General features: G+C 50.5%; 2 protein-coding genes across 2 annotated transcripts; both read right to left on the reverse strand.

Annotated features, from left to right (window-relative positions):
* Nucleotides 1–3,383: 3,383 nt before the first annotated feature.
* On the reverse strand, nucleotides 3,384–14,779 carry LOC129811216 (uncharacterized). The gene is made up of 3 exons (XM_055862377.1): nucleotides 14,756–14,779; nucleotides 11,252–13,517; nucleotides 3,384–6,887 (listed from the first exon to the last, which is right to left on the reverse strand). Exons 1-2 carry the CDS (start codon nucleotides 14,777–14,779, stop codon nucleotides 11,532–11,534), a joined length of 2,010 nt encoding a protein of 669 aa, XP_055718352.1. The 3' UTR covers nucleotides 3,384–6,887; nucleotides 11,252–11,531.
* Nucleotides 13,502–23,726, reverse strand: ccdc177 (coiled-coil domain containing 177). Its single transcript, XM_055862441.1, has 2 exons — nucleotides 23,576–23,726; nucleotides 13,502–19,952 (listed from the first exon to the last, which is right to left on the reverse strand). Exons 1-2 carry the CDS (start codon nucleotides 23,609–23,611, stop codon nucleotides 16,611–16,613), a joined length of 3,378 nt encoding a protein of 1,125 aa, XP_055718416.1. The 5' UTR covers nucleotides 23,612–23,726; the 3' UTR covers nucleotides 13,502–16,610.
* Between the last annotated feature and the right edge of the window lie 250 nt (nucleotides 23,727–23,976).

Consider the following 23,976-nt stretch of genomic DNA (forward strand, 5'->3'; position numbering starts at 1 on the left):
CCCCTAACCCTAACCTGTTTGACCTGACCTCTACACCAAAGATGTACCCTAACCCCTAACCCCTAACCCTAACCTGTTTGACCTGACCTCTACACCAAAGATGTACCCTAACCCCTAACCCTAACCTGTTTGACCTGACCTCTACACCAAAGATGTACCCTAACCCCTAACCCTAGCTACATACAGTACAGGCAGTTAAACCTGTTTGACCTGACCTCTACACCAAAGATGTACTCTTGAAAATAGAAATGCAATTGTGAATCACCCATATAGCCAACACACACACACACACACACACACACACACACACACACACACACACACACACACACACACACACACACACACACACACACACACACACACACACAATGCAAGTCGACTTGGAAACATGTTGGGATTTATTTTTCTCGTAGTTGATTGTATTTACATAGATTGGCAACTTTTGAATACATTTTGAAGGTAAACTGACAGAGATAGATTTTAATCTGATATAATTATAAAGCGAAAGCAGTTTCTAACTTAGCCTGGTTCCTAGATCTGTTTTGTGCTGTCTTGCTTGACAATGACCATAGGATTTGACAAGACAAACAGATCTGGGACCAGGAATAGGTTCAAGGCTACATGGGAATATGCTGTTCTCGACCAGAAAAACACAAAGGAAGAAACACTCATCACTGCTAACACGCATCTCACTGTAAATTATACAAATTAATATATACAGAGCATTCAGAAAAGTTTTCACCTTGTCATTATCCACATTTGAGTTACGTTACAGCCTTATTCTAAAGTGAATTAAATCAACATTTTACCTCCCTCATCAATCTACACACAATACACCCATAATGACGAAGTAATTATTATTTTTATTTTTAATGTTAGCAAATTTATATAAATAAAAAAAACTGGAAATATAACATTTACATAAGTATTCAGACCCTTTACTCAGGAGGGATGGTGGCAGCTTTCCTCCAGACATGATACTTGGCATTCAGGCCAAAGAGTTCAATCTTGGTTTCATCAGACCAGAGAATCTTGTTCTCATGGTTTGTGAGTTTTTTTAGGTGCCTTTTGGCAAACTCCAAGCGGGCTGTCATGTGCCGTTTACTGAGGAGCGGCTTCAGTCTGGCCACTCTACCATAAAGGCCTGATTGGTGGAGTGCTGCAGAGATGGTTGTCCTTCTGGAAGGTTCTCCCATATCCACAGAGGAACTCTAGAGCTCTGTCAGTGACCATCACGTTTTTGGTCACCTCCCTGACCAAGGCCCTTCTTCCCCGATTGCTCAGTTTGGCCAGGCAGCCAGCTCTAGGAAGAGTCTTGGGGGTTCCAAACTTCTTCCATTTAAGAATGATGGAGGCCACTGTTTTCTTGGGGACCTTCAATACTGCAGAAATGTTTTGGTACCCTTCCCCAGATCTGTGCCTTGACACGATCCTGTCTCGGAGCTCTACAGACAATTCCTTCGACCTCATGGCTTGGTTTTTTCTCTGACATGCACCATTAACTGTGGGACCTTATATAGACAGGTGTGTGCCTTTCCAAATCATGTCCAATCAATTGAATTTCCCACAGGTGGACTCCAATCAAGTTGTAGAAACATCTCAAGGATGATCAATGGAAACAGGATGCACCTGAGCTCAATTTTGAGTCTCATGGTAAAAGGTCTGAATACTTATAAGGTATTTCTGTTTTTCGCTTTGTCATTATGGGGTGTTGTGTGTAGATTGATGAGGAAAACATTTATTTAAACCCTTTTAGAATAAGGCTGTAATGTAACAAAATGTGGAACAAGTCAAGGCGTATGAATACTTTCTGAATGGATTGTATAACTTAACACATGACATGTATCACGGCGGAAAATAAGCCCTCATGTTTTAGGGCAGGGAAACATAACATCATATTGAACCTAATATTGTGGTAATAATGTTCAACCTAGGCCTTGTTCTGGTTCAATACATTACAGACCCATAACTCTAACCTAGGCCTTATTCTTGTTCAATACACTGAAGTCCTCTAAGAGCCCATTGAGGATACCCTTGTGTATACAGAGGAGTAGAACTAGTTCTATTGGCTGTAGGTCAGTGTTCTGTAGGACAGGTAGGAGTAGAACTAGTTCTATTGGCTGTAGGTCAGTGTTCTGTAGGACAGGTAGGAGTAGAACTAGTTCTATTGGCTGTAGGTCAGTGTTCTGTAGGACAGGTAGGAGTAGAACTAGTTCTATTGGCTGTAGGTCAGTGTTCTGTAGGACAGGTAGGAGTAGAACTAGTTCTATTGGCTGTAGGTCAGTGTTCTGTAGGACAGGTAGGAGTAGAACTAGTTCTATTGGCTGTAGGTCAGTGTTCTGTAGGTCAGTGTTCTGTAGGTCAGTGTTCCGTAGGTCAGTGTTCTGTAGGTCAGTGTTCTGTAGGTCAGTGTTCCGTAGGTCAGTGTTCTGTAGGTCAGTGTTCTGTAGGTCAGTGTTCTGTAGGTCAGTGTTCCGTAGGTCAGTGTTCTGTAGGTCAGTGTTCTGTAGGTCAGTGTTCTGTAGGTCAGTGTTCCGTAGGTCAGTGTTCCGTAGGTCAGTGTTCCGTATGACATTCAGGACTGTTCTCCAGGGCATCATGGTAGGAGGCAGAGTTCTATTGGCTGTAGGCGTGGCTGTAGTGTTCTGAAGGACATAGACTAGTAGGCAGAGTCATTTTGGCAATAGGAGAGTTCTGTAGGGTATGGTAGGTAGAGGTAGAGGTGGAGGTGGGGACACTAGGTAGGTAGAGGTGGAGACACTAGGTAGGTAGAGGTAGAAGTGGGGACACTAGGTAGGTGGAGGTGGGGACACTAGGTAGGTAGAGGTGGAGACACTAGGTAGGTAGAGGTAGAGGTGGGGACACTAGGTAGGTAAAGGTGGGGACACTAGGTAGGTAGAGGTGGGGACACTAGGTAGGTAGAGGTGGAGGTGGAGGTGGGGACACTAGGTAGGTAGAGGTGGAGGTGGAGGTGGGGACACTAGGTAGGTAGAGGTGGAGACACTAGGTAGGTAGAGGTAGAGGTGGGGACACTAGGTAGGTAGAGGTGGGGACACTAGGTAGGTAGAGGTGGGGACACTAGGTAGGTAGAGGTGGAGGTGGAGGTGGGGACACTAGGTAGGTAGAGGTAGAGGTGGGGACACTAGGTAGGTAGAGGTAGAGGTGGAGGTGGGGACACTAGGTAGGTAGAGGTAGAGGTGGGGACACTAGGTAGGTAGAGGTGGGGACACTAGGTAGGTAGAGGTGGAGGTGGGGACACTAGGTAGGTAGAGGTAGAGGTGGGGACACTAGGTAGGTAGAGGTAGAGGTGGGGACACTAGGTAGGTGGAGGTGGGGACACTAGGTAGGTAGAGGTGGAGGTGGGGACACTAGGTAGGTAGAGGTGGAGGTGGGGACACTAGGTAGGTAGAGGTAGAGGTGGAGGTGGGGACACTAGGTAGGTAGAGGTAGAGGTGGGGACACTAGGTAGGTAGAGGTGGGGACACTAGGTAGGTAGAGGTAGAGGGGGGGACACTAGGTAGGTAGAGGTAGAGGTGGGGACACTAGGTAGGTAGAGGTAGAGGTGGGGACACTAGGTAGGCAGAGGTGGAGGTGGGGACACTAGGTAGGTAGAGGTGGAGGTGGGGACACTAGGTAGGTAGAGGTGGAGGTGGGGACACTAGGTAGGTAGAGGTGGAGGTGGGGACACTAGGTAGGTAGAGGTAGAGGTGGGGACACTAGGTAGGTAGAGGTGGAGGTGGGGACACTAGGTAGGTAGAGGTAGAGGTGGGGACACTAGGTAGGTAGAGGTAGAGGTGGGGACACTAGGTAGGTAGAGGTGGAGGTGGGGACACTAGGTAGGTAGAGGTGGAGGTGGGGACACTAGGTAGGTAGAGGTGGAGGTGGGGACACTAGGTAGGTAGAGGTGGGGACACTAGGTAGGTAGAGGTGGAGGTGGGGACACTAGGTAGGTAGAGGTGGGGACACTAGGTAGGTAGAGGTGGAGGGGGGGACACTAGGTAGGTAGAGGTGGAGGTGGGGACACTAGGTAGGTAGAGGTGGAGGTGGGGACACTAGGTAGGTAGAGGTAGAGGTGGGGACACTAGGTAGGTAGAGGTAGAGGTGGGGACACTAGGTAGGTAGAGGTGGGGACACTAGGTAGGTAGAGGTAGAGGTGGGGACACTAGGTAGGTAGAGGTGGAGGTGGGGACACTAGGTAGGTAGAGGTAGAGGTGGGGACACTAGGTAGGTAGAGGTAGAGGTGGGGACACTAGGTAGGTAGAGGTGGAGGTGGGGACACTAGGTAGGTAGAGGTGGGGACACTAGGTAGGTAGAGGTGGAGACACTAGGTAGGTAGAGGTGGGGACACTAGGTAGGTAGAGGTGGGGACACTAGGTAGGTAGAGGTGGGGACACTAGGTAGGTAGAGGTAGAGGTGGGCACACTAGGTAGGTAGAGGTGGAGGTGGGGACACTAGGTAGGTAGATGTGGGGACACTAGGTAGGTAGAGGTGGGGACACTAGGTAGGTAGAGGTGGAGGTGGGGACACTAGGTAGGTAGATGTGGAGGTGGGGACACTAGGTAGGTAGAGGTGGAGGTGGGGACACTAGGTAGGTAGAGGTGGAGGTGGGGACACTAGGTAGGTAGAGGTAGAGGTGGGGACACTAGGTAGGTAGAGGTAGAGGTGGGGACACTAGGTAGGTAGAGGTGTAGGTGGGGACACTAGGTAGGTAGAGGTAGAGGTGGGGACACTAGGTAGGTGGAGGTGGGGACACTAGGTAGGTAGAGGTGGAGACACTAGGTAGGTAGAGGTGGAGGTGGGGACACTAGGTAGGTAGAGGTAGAGGTGGGGACACTAGGTAGGTAGAGGTGGGGACACTAGGTAGGTAGAGGTAGAGGTGGGGACACTAGGTAGGTAGAGGTGGGGACACTAGGTAGGTAGAGGTGGAGGTGGGGACACTAGGTAGGTAGAGGTAGAGGTGGGGACACTAGGTAGGTAGAGGTGGAGGTGGGGACACTAGGTAGGTAGAGGTAGAGGTGGGGACACTAGGTAGGTAGAGGTGGAGGTGGGGACACTAGGTAGGTAGAGGTAGAGGTGGGGACACTAGGTAGGTAGAGGTAGAGGTGGGGACACTAGGTAGGTAGAGGTAGAGGTGGGGACACTAGGTAGGTAGAGGTGGAGGTGGGGACACTAGGTAGGTAGAGGTAGAGGTGGGGACACTAGGTAGGTAGAGGTGGAGGTGGGGACACTAGGTAGGTAGAGGTGGGGACACTAGGTAGGTAGAGGTGGAGACACTAGGTAGGTAGAGGTGGGGACACTAGGTAGGTAGAGGTGGGGACACTAGGTAGGTAGAGGTGGGGACACTAGGTAGGTAGAGGTAGAGGTGGGCACACTAGGTAGGTAGAGGTGGAGGTGGGGACACTAGGTAGGTAGATGTGGGGACACTAGGTAGGTAGAGGTGGGGACACTAGGTAGGTAGAGGTGGAGGTGGGGACACTAGGTAGGTAGATGTGGAGGTGGGGACACTAGGTAGGTAGAGGTGGAGGTGGGGACACTAGGTAGGTAGAGGTGGAGGTGGGGACACTAGGTAGGTAGAGGTAGAGGTGGGGACACTAGGTAGGTAGAGGTAGAGGTGGGGACACTAGGTAGGTAGAGGTGTAGGTGGGGACACTAGGTAGGTAGAGGTAGAGGTGGGGACACTAGGTAGGTGGAGGTGGGGACACTAGGTAGGTAGAGGTGGAGACACTAGGTAGGTAGAGGTGGAGGTGGGGACACTAGGTAGGTAGAGGTAGAGGTGGGGACACTAGGTAGGTAGAGGTGGGGACACTAGGTAGGTAGAGGTAGAGGTGGGGACACTAGGTAGGTAGAGGTGGGGACACTAGGTAGGTAGAGGTGGAGGTGGGGACACTAGGTAGGTAGAGGTAGAGGTGGGGACACTAGGTAGGTAGAGGTGGAGGTGGGGACACTAGGTAGGTAGAGGTAGAGGTGGGGACACTAGGTAGGTAGAGGTGGAGGTGGGGACACTAGGTAGGTAGAGGTAGAGGTGGGGACACTAGGTAGGTAGAGGTAGAGGTGGGGACACTAGGTAGGTAGAGGTAGAGGTGGGGACACTAGGTAGGTAGAGGTGGAGGTGGGGACACTAGGTAGGTAGAGGTAGAGGTGGGGACACTAGGTAGGTAGAGGTGGAGGTGGGGACACTAGGTAGGTAGAGGTGGAGGTGGGGACACTAGGTAGGTAGAGGTAGAGGTGGGGACACTAGGTAGGTAGAGGTAGAGGTGGGGACACTAGGTAGGTAGAGGTGGGGACACTAGGTAGGTAGAGGTGGAGGTGGGGACACTAGGTAGGTAGAGGTAGAGGTGGGGACACTAGGTAGGTAGAGGTGGAGGTGGGGACACTAGGTAGGTAGAGGTAGAGGTGGGGACACTAGGTAGGTAGAGGTGGAGGTGGAGACACTAGGTAGGTAGAGGTAGAGGTGGGGACACTAGGTAGGTAGAGGTAGAGGTGGGGACACTAGGTAGGTAGAGGTAGAGGTGGAGGTGGGGACACTAGGTAGGTAGAGGTGGAGGTGGAGGTGGGGACACTAGGTAGGTAGAGGTAGAGGTGGAGGTGGGGACACTAGGTAGGTAGAGGTGGAGGTGGAGGTGGGGACACTAGGTAGGTAGAGGTAGAGGTGGAGGTGGGGACACTAGGTAGGTAGAGGTGGAGGTGGGGACACTAGGTAGGTAGAGGTGGAGGTGGGGACACTAGGTAGGTAGAGGTGGAGGTGGGGACACTAGGTAGGTAGAGGTGGAGGTGGGGACACTAGGTAAGTAGAGGTGGAGGTGGGGACACTAGGTAGGTAGAGGTGGAGGTGGGGACACTAGGTAGGTGGGGGACGTCATCGCCCTTTCCATCCTTGCCATGATCTGCAACACACATAATAACATTATGACATTTAATATTGAAGTTGAGATAAATAAGTCCCCTTTAAATATAACATTTTTTACTCAGAGGCAGATAAATAGCCCATGTTTGTAACCTTGCCAGCTCACTCCAGTTCACCTCACCTCCCCTCTGGCCAGCTGAAGGACACACAAACAATTGGCATCCCACATGGCACTCTATTCCCTATATAGTACACTACTTTTAACCAAAGCCCTATGTGCCATGGTCAAAAGTAGTGCACTAAATAGGGAATAGAGTGCCATGTGGGATGCACTCAGAGGTCTGCAGTCAGTATAGTAAGTCTAACACACTCCTCTCTGCCAGGCCGGACTAATGCGACAGGGAACAGCTTTAATACATTTCGGCCTTTATATTTCATCTCATCATTTAGGTATCTAGATGGATGTTGGCAGATTTTCTATTCTGTTTAAAGCAAAATAATACAGTGAAAAAATAATACAGGACAGGTGCCAGTCTAAGCTGTGTAGAAAGCTGGAGAGAGAAAGGCAGATTATAGAATGAGAGACAGAGAGAGGGATCTGTGCAGATAGAGAGAGAAAGAGGCAGGGAGAGAGAGGGATATGTGCAGAGAGAGAGAGGGATCTGTGCAGAGAGAGAGAGAGAGGCAGGGAGAGAGAGGGATATGTGCAGAGAGAGAGAGGCAGGGAGAGAGAGGGATCTGTGCAGAGAGAGAGAGAGAGGCAGGGAGAGAGAGGGATCTGTGCAGAGAGAGAGAGAGAGGGAGGGAGAGGGATCTGTGCAGAGAGAGAGAGAGAGAGAGAGAGAGGCAGGGAGAGAGAGGGATCTGTGCAGAGAGAGAGGGCGGCAGGGCGAGACAGGGATCTGTGCAGAGAGAGAGAGAGAGAGGCAGGGAGAGAGAGGGATCTGTGCAGAGAGAGAGGGCGGCAGGGCGAGACAGGGATCTGTGCAGAGAGAGAGAGAGAGAGAGGGATCTGTGCAGAGAGAGAGAGAGAGAGGGAGGGAGAGGGATCTGTGCAGAGAGAGAGAGAGAGAGAGAGAGAGAGGCAGGGAGAGAGGGATCTGTGCAGAGAGAGAGAGAGAGGGAGGGAGAGGGATCTGTGCAGAGAGAGAGAGAGAGGCAGGGAGAGGGATCTGTGCAGAGAGAGAGAGAGCGGCAGGGCGAGACAGGGATCTGTGCAGAGAGAGAGAGAGAGAGGCAGGGAGAGAGAGGGATCTGTGCAGAGAGAGAGAGAGAGGGAGGGAGAGGGATCTGTGCAGAGAGAGAGAGAGAGAGAGAGAGGCAGGGAGAGAAGGATCTGTGCAGAGAGAGAGAGAGAGAGAGAGAGAGAGAGAGAGAGAGGCAGGGAGAGAGAGGGGGTTCTGTGCAGAGAGCGAGAGAGAGAGGGAGGCAGGGAGAGACAGGGATCTGTGCAGAGAGAGAGAGAGGGGGGGAGGGAGAGGGATCTGTGCAGAGAGAGAGAGGGGGAGGGAGGGAGATATTGAGAGGGATCTGTGCAGAGAGAGAGAGAGAGAGAGAGAGAGGGATGGAGAGATACAGAGAGTAGGCGGGAGAGAGAGAGAGAGAAAGAGAGGCTAACTGACTTTAGGTCTTTTTGTGTTTGTTTCATTAGTCTATTGTTGACACAGTCCCAACATGTTTTGCTTGTCAGCAATCAAGTTTTCAAAATATGTAACTTTCAAAATATAGCAATCTGGCAGGTATGATCGACTAATGAAACAAATAGCAGTTTTCCTTTAAGGGATTTTTCTCCCTCATTCTGAACCCTGTCCAGGAAGGCAAAGCTCTGCAGTAATGTCTCTCCCTGCTCCACACAGTTGTCAATGTTATTGCACATTAGCTCAGCCTGTCTCCAATAAATGTCCTTTAGGAATCTACTTGCTAGATGAGAGAAATCTGCAACTGTAGGTCAGTCGAGAGGCACACTTTCTGCTGTGTGCAGGAATGAAAAGCTGGAGGCGTTTGTCCTCCGCTCGGCTCCCCTCCCCCCGTCTCTCCACCCTGCAGCCTGTCAGTAGCCCTCCTCTCCTCTCCCTCCCCCTTCTTCTCAGCCTGCCAGCTCCCCCCCTCCTCTCCCCGCCCCTTCAACCACCTCTCCGTCACTTCTCCTGCCAGCACCCCTCCCCTCCTTTCCCTCCTCTCTCCAGCCTGCCAGAACCCCTCCCCTTCTCCAACCAGCACCAACACTGACAGTCCCTCCCCTTCTTCAATCAGCACCAACACTGACAGTCCCTTCCCCTTCTCCAACCAGCACCAACACTGACAGTCCCTCCCCTTCTCCAACCAGCACCAACACTGACAGTCCTTCCCCTTCTCCAACCAGCACCAACACTGACAGTCCCTTCCCCTTCTCCAACCAGCACCAACACTGACAGTCCCTCCCCCTTCTCCAATCAGCACCAACACTGACAGTCCCTCCCCTTCTCCAACCAGCACCAACACTGACAGTCCCTTCCCCTTCTCCAACCAGCACCAACACTGACAGTCCCTTCCCCTTCTCCAATCAGCACCAACACTGACAGTCCCTTCCCCTTCTCCAACCAGCACCAACACTGACAGTCCCTTCCCCTTCTCCAACCAGCACCCCTGCCCTTCTCCAACCAGCACCAACACTGACAGCCCCTCCCCTTCTCCAACCAGCACCAACACTGACAGCCCCTCCCTTCTCCAACAAGCACCAACACTGACAGTCCCTTCCCCTTCTCCAACCAGCACCAACACTGACAGTCCCTCCCCTTCTTCAACCAGCACCCCTGCCCTTCTCCGACCAGCACCAACACTGACAGTCCCTCCCCTTCTTCAACCAGCACCCCTGCCCTTCTCCGACCAGCACCAACACTGACAGTCCCTCCCCTTCTCCAACCAGCACCCCTGCCCTTCTCCGACCAGCACCAACACTGACAGTCCCTCCCCTTCTTCAACCAGCACCCCTGCCCTTCTCCGACCAGCACCAACACTGACAGTCCCTCCCCTTCTTCAACCAGCACCCCTGCCCTTCTCCGACCAGCACCAACACTGACAGTCCCTCCCCTTCTTCAACCAGCACCCCTGCCCTTCTCCGACCAGCACCAACACTGACAGTCCCTCCCCTTCTCCAACCAGCACCCCTGCCCTTCTCCGACCAGCACCAACACTGACAGTCCCTCCCCTTCTTCAACCAGCACCCCTGCCCTTCTCCGACCAGCACCAACACTGACAGTCCCTCCCCTTCTTCAACCAGCACCCCTGCCCTTCTCCGACCAGCACCAACACTGACAGTCTCTCCCCTTATTCAACCAGCACCCCTCCCCTTCTCCAACCAGCACCAACACTGACAGGCCCTCCCCTTCTTCAATCAGCACCAACACTGACAGTCCCTCCCCCTTCTCCAACCAGCACCAACACTGACAGGCCCTCCCCTTCTCCAACCAGCACCCCTCCCCTTCTTCAACCAGCACCAACACTGACAGGCCCTCCCCTTCTCCAACCAGCACCAACACTGACAGGCCCTCCCCTTCTCCAACCAGCACCAACACTGACAGTCCCCTCCCCTTCTCCAACCAGCACCAACACTGACAGTCCCTCCCCTTCTCCAACCAGCACCAACACTGACAGTCCCCTCCCCTTCTCCAACCAGCACCAACACTGACAGTCCCTCCCCTTCTCCAACCAGCACCAACACTGACAGTCCCTCCCCTTCTCCAACCAGCACCAACACTGACAGTCCCTCCCCTTCTCCAACCAGCACCAACACTGACAGTCCCTCCCCTTCTCCAACCAGCACCCCTCCCCTTCTCCAATCAGCACCAACACTGACAGTCTCTCCCCTTCTCCAACCAGCACCAACACTGACAGTCCCTCCCCTTCTCCAACCAGCACCCCTGCCCTTCTCCAACCAGCACCAACACTGACAGGCCCTCCCCTTCCCCAACCAGCACCAACACTGACAGGCCCTCCCCTTCTCCAACCAGCACCAACACTGACAGGCCCTCCCCCTTCTCCAACCAGCACAAACACTGACAGTCCCTTACGTTCCCACGTATCCCTGCCCTCTCTGTCTCAGCTCTAACTTCTGCCACCCCTCAGCTCCGCCCCATCCCCTGGTGATGTTACCATGGTAACTCCTACATCGTAGGCCAAATCCCCGCCGTGTGTATTTCTCTTTCTGTTTTAATCAGAGAGACACTGGCCTCTAAAGCTTGTTGGCTACGATGGCAGATTGTGCATATGTGTGTGTGTGTAGCGTGTTTTTTGTGTGTGTGGTTGCGTGTGTTTGGTCACGGATGTAGTAAGGAGGAATAACTCAAAAACTGAACACGATACATATGATATGTAAAAACAACTACTACATTTAATTGGATAACATCGTAAAAAGCTTGTACATACCTGTTAAGCTTCACACAGAGAGGCAAACTCTGTGTCTGGGTGGTTGCCGGGGGGTAGAAGGTGGGGTTTTGGGGTTAGAGGGTCTCTGGCTAGAACACAACACTTTCCTGTTAAGTCACATGACATGAGGAAGGTACAGGAGCAGAGACTGGAGCAGAGACTGGAGCAGAGACTGGAGGAGAGACAGGGGAAGGTCTAGAAGGAGAGACAGGAGGAGAGACAGGAGGAGAGACAGGAAGAGAGACAGGAGGAGGGTATAAAACATAGCGATATCTAATCTCTAGGGTATAGAATGTCCTCCACTGCAGAACCAGGAGGGTATAGAATGTCCTCCACTGCAGAACCAGGAGGGTATAGAATGTCCTCCACTGCAGAACCAGGAGGGTATAGAATGTCCTCCACTGCAGAACCAGGAGGGTATAGAATGTCCTCCACTGCAGAACCAGGAGGGTATAGAATGTCCTCCACTGCAGAACCAGGAGGGTATAGAATGTCCTCCACTGCAGAACCAGGAGGGTATAGAATGTCCTCCACTGCAGAACCAGGAGGGTATAGAATGTCCTCCACTGCAGAACCAGGAGGGTATAGAATGTCCTCCACTGCAGAACCAGGAGGGTATAGAATGTCCTCCACTGCAGAACCAGGAGGGTATAGAATGTCCCCCACTGCAGAACCAGGAGGGTATAGAATGTCCTCCACTGCAGAACCAGGAGGGTATAGAATGTCCTCCACTGCAGAACCAGGAGGGTATAGAATGTCCTCCACTGCAGAACCAGGAGTGTATAGAATGTCCTCCCCTGCAGAACCAGGAGGGTATAGAATGTCCTCCACTGCAGAACCAGGGGGGTATAGAATGTCCTCCACTGCAGAACCAGGAAGGTATAGAATGTCCTCCACTGCAGAACCAGGAGGGTATAGATTGTCCTCCACTGCAGGAACCAGGAGGGCATAGAATGTCCTCCACTGCAGAACCAGGAGGGTATAGAATGTCCTCCACTGCAGAACTAGGGGGGTATAGAATGTCCTCCACTGCAGAACTAGGGGGGTATAGAATGTCCTCCACTGCAGAACCAGGAGGGTATAGAATGTCCTCCACTGCAGAACCAGGGGGGTATAGAATGTCCTCCACTGCAGAACCAGGAGGGTATAGAATGTCCCCCACTGCAGAACCAGGAGGGTATAGAATGTCCTCCACTGCAGAACCAGGAGGGTATAGAATGTCCTCCACTGCAGAACCAGGAGGGTATAGAATGTCCTCCACTGCAGAACCAGGAGGGTATAGAATGTCCTCCACTGCAGAACCAGGAGTGTATAGAATGTCCTCCCCTGCAGAACCAGGAGGGTATAGAATGTCCTCCACTGCAGAACCAGGGGGGTATAGAATGTCCTCCACTGCAGAACCAGGAAGGTATAGAATGTCCTCCACTGCAGAACCAGGAGGGTATAGATTGTCCTCCACTGCAGGAACCAGGAGGGCATAGAATGTCCTCCACTGCAGAACCAGGAGGGTATAGAATGTCCTCCACTGCAGAACTAGGGGGGTATAGAATGTCCTCCACTGCAGAACTAGGGGGGTATAGAATGTCCTCCACTGCAGAACCAGGAGGGTATAGAATGTCCTCCACTGCAGAACCAGGGGGGTATAGAATGTCCTCCACTGCAGAACGAGGAGGGTATAGAATGTCCTCCACTGCAGAACCAGGAGGGTATAGAATGTCCCCCACTGCAGAACCAGGAGGGTATAGAATGTCCTCCCCTGCAGAACCAGGAGGGTATAGAATGTCCTCCACTGCAGAACCAGGAGGTTATAGAATGTCCTCCACTGCAGAACCAGGAGGGTATAGAATGTCCTCCACTGCAGAACCAGGAGGGTATAGAATGTCCTCCACTGCAGGACCAGGAGGGTATAGAATGTCCTTCCCTGCAGAACCAGGAGGGTATAGATTGTCCTCCACTGCAGAACCAGGGGGTATAGAATGTCCTCCACTGCAGAACCAGGGGGTATAGAATGTCCTCCACTGCAGAACCAGGAGGGTATAGATTGTCCTCCACTGCAGAACCAGGGGGTATAGAATGTCCTCCACTGCAGAACCAGGGGGTATAGAATGTCCTCCAATGCAGAACCAGGAGGGTATAGATTGTCCTCCACTGCAGAACCAGGAGGGTATAGAATCCATAATAGCAGCAGAGGGGATGGAACAGGAGAGAGAGTCCAGGAGGGTATAGAAAATCTCTGCAGCAAAACTAGGACGGTATAGATTCTATACTATACTCCACTGCACAACCAAGGCTCTAGTGTTTCCTGTTATATGACATGAGGAGAGACAGGCATAGGATCCTGGAGGACAGTCCAGGAGTGTTTATAGAACATACCGGTCTCTATACTATAGAACACCTCTACAGTAGAATCAGGTTCCAGGTAGATTCTATACTGCAGTAGAATCAGGTTCCAGGTAGATTATATTCTACAGTAGAATCAGGTTCCAGGTAGATTATATTCTACAGTAGAATCAGGTGCCAGGTAGATTCTATACTGCAGTAGAATCAGGGACCATGTAAATTATATCATACAGTACATTCAGGTTCCAGGTAGATTCTATACTGCAGTAGAATCAGGTTCCAGGTAGATTCTATACTGCAGTAGAATCAGGTTCCAGGTAGATTCTATACTGCAGTAGAATCAGGGACCATGTAAATTATATTCTACAGTAGAATCAGGTTCCAGGTAGATTATATTCTACAGTAGAATCAGGTTCCATGTAGATTCTATACTGCAGTAGAATCAGGTCCCAGGTAGATTCTATACTGCAGTAGAATCAGGGGCCAGGTAGATTATATACTGCAGTAGAGTCAGGCTCCAGGTAGATTATATTCTATAGTAGAATCAGGGTCCAGGTAGATTCTATACTGCAGTAGAATCAGGGTCCAGGTAGATTATATTCTACAGTAGAATCAGGTTCCAGGTAGATTCTATACTGCAGTAGAATCAGGGGCCAGGTAGATTCTATACTGCAGTAGAATCAGGGTCCAGGTAGATTCTATACTGCAGTAGAATCAGGGACCATGTAAATTATATTCTACAGTAGAATCAGGGTCCTCTCTGATGCCTCATCAGCAGCTGGCTGGGTTGTGTTGTGCTGACATCACTCTGAGTGATGTCACGTTTCTCTGCCACAGCTGCTTCGTCAGCGGTTGGTTAGTCGGCTCGGCCGCACGGTGAAGACAGGAGGAGAGTACAGCCAAGGGGCTCAGTAACAGCACACTACACACTTAGAAAAAAGGGTTCCAAAATGGTTCTTTGGCTGCCCCCATAGGAGAACTCTTTTTGATTCCAGGTAGAACCCTTTTCGGTTCCGGGTAAACCTCTTTTGGGTTCCACGTAGAACCCTCTCTGGAAAGGGTTCTACCTGGAACCAAAAAAGGGTTCTTCAAAGGGTTATCCTATGGGGACAGCCGAAGAACCCTTTTAGATTCTAGATAGCACCTTTTTTTCTAAGAGTGTACTGCACACAGTTTCTCCATCTGCATCACAACATACAAACGAGTCCCTGGTCTGCTTCGGGGCTCTCAGATCACTCACTTGTGCGTCCTTTCCCTTTCTGTCTGATTCTCTCCCCCCCCCCCCCCTACAGAAGAGAAGGGCTCCGTTAAAAGGCAGCCAATGTGGCTAGTTGTCATGGAGTTGTGCTTCCCGGGGCAACAATGGTTCTTTTCATTCCAACAGCACAGCTCTCAGTTGGGTAGATCTGATAAAGAGGGAGCCTAGAAAGGGGCCGTGGGGAACACTCTGATCCACGTAATATACTATGTCCCAAAACTGTTGGTTTATAATCCACAAGAGCAGATCTTTGTCCAAGTCCACCTACAAACACTATTTTACTCTCTCCTCTTTTTCTTCTTCATTGATTTGCATATTATAAAGTGTACTTTTGGCTTTAAGATAATATGTCTAAACAATACAAAGGAATGATTCTGATTTCATCAAATACAAATGGGTGAGGAGTTATGAGGAAAGGGTTATCACAGGACAGGAGATACCATTCCTTATGAGAGACAGATGTTACCACAGGACAGGAGATACCATTCCTTATGAGAGACAGATGTTACCATAGGACAGGAGATACCATTCCTTATGAGAGACAGATGTTACCATAGGACAGGAGATACCATTCCTTATGAGAGACAGATGTCACCATAGGACAGGAGATACCATTCCTTATGAGAGACAGATGTTATCGTAGGACAGGAGATACCATTCCTTATGAGAGACAGATGTTACCACAGGACAGGAGATACCATTCCTTATGAGAGACAGATGTTACCATAGGACAGGAGATACCATTCCTAATGAGAGACAGATGTTACCATAGGACAGGAGATACCATTCCTTATGAGAGACAGATGTTACCATAGGACAGGAGATACCATTCCTTATGAGAGACAGATGTTACCATAGGACAGGAGATACCATTCCTTATGAGAGACAGATGTTATAAAGCTGTGCAGCATTGAAGCTAGCTAGGAGGCTATAAGCAGTCAGAGACCACTATGATGACACACCAAATGATGCCCACCAATCAGAGACCACTATGATGACACACCAAATGATGCCCACCAATCAGAGACCACTATGATGACACACCAAATGATGACCACCAATCAGAGACCACTATGATGACACACCAAATGTGTTGGAAGGATCCTTTTTGACTTCTTCGAATGCCTCTTAAGGGAAAAGTAATCCAAAATAATCAGATTACGTTACTGAGTTTGGGTAATCCAAAAGTTGATTTTGCACAGGTAGCTAGCAACTGTAACGAATTACATTTACAAAGTAACTTGTCCAACCCTGGTTATAGCATAGCACATGGTAACCAGTAGTAACCAGTAATCCAGGGTAGTAAGCAGTAGATACCAGTAGTCCAGGGTAGTCAGTAGTTACCACTAACCAGTAGTCCAGGTTATTAACTAGTAGTTACCAGTAGTTACCACTAACCAGTAGTCCAGGGTATTAACTAGTAGTTACCAGTAGTTACCACTAACCAGTAGTCCAGGGTAGTAACCAGTAGTTACCAGTATTCCAGGGTAGTAACCAGTATTAACCAGTAGTTACCAGTAGTCCAGGGTAGTCAGTAGTTATCATGAACCAGTAGTCCAGGGTAGTCAGTAGTTACCATGAACCAGTAGTCCAGGGTAGTAACCAGTAGTTACCAGTAGTCCAGGGTAGTAACCAGTAGTTACCAGTAGTCCAGGGTAGTAACCAGTAGTTACCACTAACCCGTAGTCCAGGGTATTAACTAGTAGCAACCAGTAGTAACCACTAACCAGTAGTTCACCAGTAGCATGAAGGTGTGCCTCATCACTTGTCATCCAGGCTGGCTTTGAACTGGAACTGAGCCTCCAGATCCATCTTATCAAAGGTCCTCATGTTGGTCTCCTCCCTGACCCGGTCCCGTACGTGGAAGGAGGCGCGGGCGGTAGAGCGAGCGCTCTCCAGCACGGCTCTCTTCTCCCTGAAGATCTGTTCACTCTTCTCCAGCTTCCTCTCGATGGACTGCAGGAGCTCCATCCTCCTGGCTTGCTCCTCCCCTTCCACACGCTGTCTGTTGAGTCGTTGTAGTCTCTCCTTCTCCTGCCTGCTCTGTACTGCTCTCTGGGCTTTCTCCTTGGCTTTCTCCTCTGCCACCAGAGCTGCCTGCTGGGCCCGTCTCTCTGCTTCCTTGGCCCGGGCCTCCACCTGCTGTTGCTGCTGTTTCTCCCTCTTCTCCGCAGACCTCCTTGCCTTCTGAATCTGCTGCTCCTCCCTCTTAGCCTTCTCCTTCAGCTCCTTGTCTCTCCTCTCTACGATCTGTTCATAGTTTTCCAGGGAACGGCTCAGCTTCTCCTCCGCAGCCTTCCGTGCCTCCTCCCGCTCCTCCTCCTCTCTCCGGGCGATCTCCCTGATCAGGGCTGCATGGCGCCTCCTCTCGGCCCGGTTCAGTCCCCGGCGCTCCTCGTGGGCCTGGTGCTCCTTCTCCTGCTTCTTCAGCTCGGCAATGGTAAGTTTCTCCTTGAGGAGGAGCTGCTCCTGTTCCAGCACTGCAGCCCTGTCCTCCTCCAGAGCCTTGAGGTTCTGCTCCTGCTGTTCCTTCTTCTGTTTCTCCTCCCTGGCAGTCTGCTGGAGCCTCTGCTGCCTACTGCGCTCTTGCAGCTCCGCCAGCTCCCTCCACCGCTCCTCGCTCTCCGCCACCTGCCGCAGCTTAGCGGCCGACGACTCTCTCTCCTGCTGGCTGAGCCGGCGCTGGCGGTGGGACACCTGGGACTGCCACGCCCGCTGGCACTGCAGCACAGCCCGCTGCTTCTCCCGGTCCTCCCGCTCCCGCTGCAAGTCCCCCAGGCGCTTCTCGCTGTCCCACTGCAGGTGAGCCACGTATCGCGTCTGGCTCATGATGTCCTCCTCCTGGTACCGGGCCAGCATCAGAGCAGCGATCTTCCTGTCCCGCTCCGGAACCGCCTTCAGCCCCCGCCGCCGCACCTCCTTGACGATACGCTCCACCTTCTGGGTGGTCTGGAGGGAGTGGCTGAGGTCCCCCAGGCTAAGGCTCCTCCCCATCAAGGAGTTGAAGGTGGCCAGGGTGCGGGCACGGGGGGAGGAGGACTTGGCCCAGTGGTCTCTGGGTCCATCCCAGCTGTAGGAGGAGGAGGCGCCGGACTCCTCTCCAGAGGAGGTGCAGGTGGTGGTAGAGTTGGTGGTGGAGGTGGAGATGGTATCCATCCTCCTTTGTAGGGACTCAAGGGAGTGGCTCTTCCCTCTGCCCTTTGGAGTGGACACAGGGTGGCCGTTGTGGTGAGGGAACGGCCCTCCGAGACCCCCTGTGATGCCGTTGAGAGCTGCTGTAGTCGGGGTGACTGGGCTCTGCACGGAACTCTTGAACATGGTGGATGTCATGGAGGTGGTTGTTCTGGGGAAGCAGGAGGGTTTGGAGGCTGATCTGGGGAAGGTGTTGGAGGCTTTCGGTGTGGTGGCGGTGGTGGTGGTGCTGCTGGGGATCTTTCTGACCACTGGAGGTGGACCTGAGACAGGGCGGGGTGCCTTGGTTAGTTCTGAGGATTTAGGACGTTTAGCAGAACCAAAACCACAGTCCAGACCTTTAGATGATGAGGACACAGAGCCGAATGAGCTGGTTTTAGAGGACTGCAGAGAGCTACTTTTAGCTAGAGGATTTGTACTAGTTTTATTAATGCTTGGACCTGGTGTTGTAGTAGCAGCTTTAGAGGCCTGTTCTCTACTACTGGGGGAAGGTTTAGGTTTAGTAGGACTAGAGGCCACAGGGCCCGGTTTAGATAGCTGAGTTAAGCTGGGTGTGACTGGTGCTCTGTGCTGTTCCTCTGTAGATGATGCAGCATGTCCGTTGACTGCAGCCTGAAGGATTCTCCTCTTATCTTCCCTGATGATCCTCTCTCTCTCCTCCCGGCATGCTCTCAGCTTGGCGTGCCTGTCCTTCTCATACACCTCAAACATGCCCGTCGCCACGCGCATGGACCGTCCCGGGGCCTCACGGGCGAAGTCTGACAACGGGCGTGACAAGATCTCCACGGGTTTGACCCCGCAGCGGGCGCAGGCCTCCAAGGAGCGGGGGCTGGTCAGGACGTAACGGCTTCCCTCTGCCACCGGGGTGTCAAAGTTATACAGGTCCAGGTGCAGCTTGGGGGATGGTTTACTGGGCTCTGGGTCGCTGCTTGGAGGCTGGAGCTCTTGAGGTAGAGGGTTCGGAGCTTGGCTGCTATCTGAAAGGGGGGTTGCTGCCTCCAGACTGACCGAAGGGCTCTGTAGCTGGGTGTGTGGACTGGGAAGCTGGCAGTCTGGAGGGGCAAAGGGAGGAACCTGAAGCTGCCTGTCCAGAGGGCCCTGAAGCTGGGGCTGGGTGTGTGGACTGGGAGGCTGGAAGTCTGGAGGGCTTGGAGAATGAAGCTGCCTGTCAATAGGGCCCTGAAGCTGGGGCTGGGTGTGTGGACTGGGAGGCTGGAAGTCTGGAGGGCTTGGAGAATGAAGCTGCCTGTCAATAGGGCCCTGAAGCTGGGGCTGGGTGTGTGGACTGGGAGGCTGGAAGTCTGGAGGGCTTAGAGAATGAAGCTGCCTGTCAGTAGGGCCCTGAAGCTGGGGCTGGGTGTGTGGACTGGGAGGCTGGAAGTCTGGAGGGCTTGGAGAATGAAGCTGCCTGTCCAGAGCGCCCTGAAGCTGGGGCTGGGTGTGTGGACTGGGAGGCTGGAAGTCTGGAGGGCTTGGAGAATGAAGCTGCCTGTCAGTAGGGCCCTGAAGCTGGGGCTGGGTGTGTGGACTGGGAGGATTGGACTCCTGTGCAACAGGGGGAGGAGCTACCATCCTCTCCCCCAGCCCAGCAGAGTGTATGGGTGTGGTCTCTGCATCACTGCCACCCACACCCTCACACTCCTCTGTTGCTTTCCCATCAGCCTGGTCTGGTAGTCTGGCGGGTGCAGAGGCCTGGTCTGGTAGTCTGGCGGGTGCAGAGGCCTGGTCTGGTAGTCTGGCGGGTGCAGAGGCCTGGTCTGGTAGTCTGGTGGGTGCAGAGGCCTGGTCTGGTAGTCTGGCGGGTGCAGAGGCCTGGTCTGGTAGTCTGGTGGGTGCAGAGGCCACCGGCAGGGCCTCCATCTGTTTCCCCTTGGTCTGGTCCTCTGGCTCAGACGGGTCAACCATAGCTGGCTAATATTAGAACAAGAGAGGAAGGGAGGGAGGGAGGGAATTAATGTAGAGGAATGGGGTGAATAGACGAGAGAATTTAAGCAGCAGGATTATATCAGGCCATCTCTGTCCTACTCTGTCCTGGGCTTAATCTGTCTGTATGTCTGTCTGTGTGTCTGTCTGTATGTCTGTGTGTGTGGGTGAGGGAATATCTAGAGCATATTTTACATGGATGATGCCTCGGCTGCATTCATACATACATTCTCTTTCATGATTCACAATATGCTGATTATACTCCAGTCAAGGCCTTCTGTCTCCAGGGGATTTTAATTAACCAACAACAAGAAGAAATGGAATTATCCTACGAGGATGGGGGCACCTGTTCATTTCTATGAATTATTTTACATGGCTGTGAACAAGCACAGGATGCCTGCTGCAATGCAATGCACATGTCATACACAGGCCGAACACATAGCCTAACAGACCCTTATTACAGGCCGAACACATGGACTAACAGACCCTTATTACAGACCGAACACATAGCCTAACAGACCCTTATTACAGACCGAACACATAGCTTAACAGACCCTTATTACAGACCGAACACATAGCAGAACAGACCCTTATCACAGGCCGAACACATAGCTTAACAGACCCTCATTACAGACCGAACACATAGCAGAACAGACCCTCATTACAGACCGAACACATAGACTAACAGACCCTTATTACAGACCGAACACATAGCCTAACAGACCCTTATTACCGACCCTTATTACAGACCGAACACATAGACTAACAGACCCTCATTACAGACCCTTATTACAGACCGAACACATAGCTTAACAGACCCTCATTACAGACCGAACACATAGCAGAACAGACCCTCATTACAGACCGAACACATAGACTAACAGACCCTTATTACAGACCGAACACATAGCCTAACAGACCCTTATTACAGACCCTTATTACAGACCGAACACATAGACTAACAGACCCTCATTACAGACCGAACACATAGACTAACAGACCCTCATTACAGACCCTCATTACAGACCGAACACATAGCAGAACAGACCCTTATTACAGACCCTTATTACAGACCGAACACATAGACTAACAGACCCTCATTACAGACCCTTATTACAGGCCGAACACATAGCCTAACAGACCTTTATTACAGACCCTCATTACAGACCGAACACATAGACTAACAGACCCTCATTACAGACCCTCATTACAGACCGAACACATAGACTAACAGACCCTCATTACAGACCGAACACATAGACTAACAGACCCTCATTACAGACCGAACACATAGACTAACAGACCCTCATTACAGACCGAACACATAGACTAACAGACCCTTATTACAGACCGAACACATAGCCTAACAGACCCTTATTACAGACCCTTATTACAGGCCGAACACATAGACTAACAGACCCTTATTACAGACCCTTATTACAGACCGAACACATAGACTAACAGACCCTCATTACAGACCGAACACATAGACTAACAGACCCTCATTACAGACCGAACACATAGACTAACAGACCCTCATTACAGACCGAACACATAGACTAACAGACCCTTATTACAGACCGAACACATAGCCTAACAGACCCTTATTACAGACCCTTATTACAGGCCGAACACATAGCCTAACAGACCCTTATTACAGACCCTTATTACAGACCGAACACATAGACTAACAGACCCTTATTACAGACCGAACACATAGCCTAACAGACCCTTATTACAGACCGAACACATAGCAGAACAGACCCTTATTACAGACCGAACACATAGACTAACAGACCCTTATTACAGACCGAACACATAGACTAACAGACCCTTATTACAGACCGAACACATAGCCTAACAGACCCTTATTACAGACCGAACACATAGCCTAACAGACCCTTATTACAGGCCGAACACATAGCTTAACAGACCCTTATTACAGGCCGAACACATAGCAGAACAGACCCTTATTACAGGCCGAACACATAGCTTAACAGACCCTTATTACAGACCGAACACATAGCTTAACAGACCCTTATTACAGACCGAACACATAGCTTAACAGACCCTTATTACAGGCCGAACACATAGCAGAACAGACCCTTATTACAGGCCGAACACATAGACTAACAGACCCTTATTACAGACCGAACACATAGCCTAACAGACCCTTATTACAGACCGAACACATAGACTAACAGACCCTTATTACAGGCCGAACACATAGCTTAACAGACCCTTATTACAGACCCTTATTACAGACCGAACACATAGCTTAACAGACCCTTATTACAGGCCGAACACATAGCAGAACAGACCCTTATTACAGGCCGAACACATAGACTAACAGACCCTTATTACAGACCGAACACATAGCCTAACAGACCCTTATTACAGACCCTTATTACAGGCCGAACACATAGCCTAACAGACCCTTATTACAGACCCTTATTACAGGCTGAACACATAGCAGAACAGACCCTCATTACAGACTGTTATTTCCACATCCCAATTAAATGTGCATTACATAGAATAGAATAGAGCCGTATAATAAAAAATAAAAAATTAAGATACTATAAATAATACTATTTTATGACTTATTCATAAGTCATTCATAGGCCTACACACATCAAACATAGTGTATTGCCATGTTAAAGCTGATTTATAATAAGTTATGTCTGCAGGCCTACGTCTACCAAAACAACTCCTGTCACATCGCATCAACAGATAATCAACACAGATGACACATCTAAGCCCAAACCGAGATAGTCCCCCCCCCCCCCAGATTAAAAGAATGATCAGTAATATGTATAGGCTATAGCCTACTGACTAAAACAAACCTGCCACTGACGATTGTTTCCTAAACCGATGCTTTCTAGTTCCAAATGAGTGCGTTTAGTCCCCTCCGCACCCTGCATACTACCAGGTGACGGAGGAATTACTCTGTGCGATGACAGACCCAGCGATGGAAGATCACAGACGTCACCGCGACCTCTGAGCGACGCGACACAGACGTTGTCTTTCTCCGTCTGTTACAGAGGGCCGTTCTCGATGACACGACTCGACGCAGTCTTTCAACTCTTCGCGTTTACATTTATCTGCAGCTTCTATTACTTTTTTTTTGTTTTTTTTAAACCGCAAATAGCTAGGCTATATTCTGTGGGTCGGTCTTTGCTTAGACTCTGTGCTAGGCTGGTGCGCTTAGTCTCCACCTGCTGTTCTGCGCTCTCCCTCATCTCTCCATCCCTTCATCTCATCTCTTCATCCGCTACTACAGCCCCGCCTGCTCCCGCTGCTGCTGCTTGTGACAATATGGTTAAAAAAATATTGTGCAATGGCACTGCAATGCAATCCCCCCTTCTCCCTTTGTCTGCTCGTTTTACATTATAAAACGACAATATTATAATATTACTGCAATAATAGAATAATATTTGATTATTTCCAAAACATAGCAGTATTGCATTTATTCTCTATTTTGCAGCAATACAACTAAAGGCCTATGTAGGCCATATGAAGCCTACAATTGAAAACGATTGACCACTAGTATTTTTATACAAATGTTATATTGGCTAGGCTTTAGCAGAAAACAAATCGGAAACAGTAGTTACCTTATTAAAGATCCCGAAAGCTTCCAGAAAATACATGTTTATTATTCAAGCTATTAATAGACGGGATGCTCTGTTCAACGTTCTAATTCTGTGGTATTTTATCCATCTGCAGCTAGCCATCTGCCATAGACAGTATATATCTGCCAGTGGGATTCCGTGGGGGTGGCCAAGACTGTAATGAACCAATATAGCCACCAGGGGCTGCTGTAAGCTCATTGTATTAGCTTTGCAAACGCTGGCATTTACAATACCTTCAGAAAGAATTCATACCCTTTAACTTATTCCACATTTTGTTACGTTACAGCCTGAATTCAAAATGGATTAAATTACCCATCTACACACAATACCCCATAATGACAAAGTTAACAAAATAGTTTTGGACATTTAATAAATATACACAC

This window comes from Salvelinus fontinalis, chromosome 15 (assembly GCF_029448725.1).
Source record: "Salvelinus fontinalis isolate EN_2023a chromosome 15, ASM2944872v1, whole genome shotgun sequence".
Lineage (NCBI taxonomy): Eukaryota > Metazoa > Chordata > Actinopteri > Salmoniformes > Salmonidae > Salvelinus > Salvelinus fontinalis.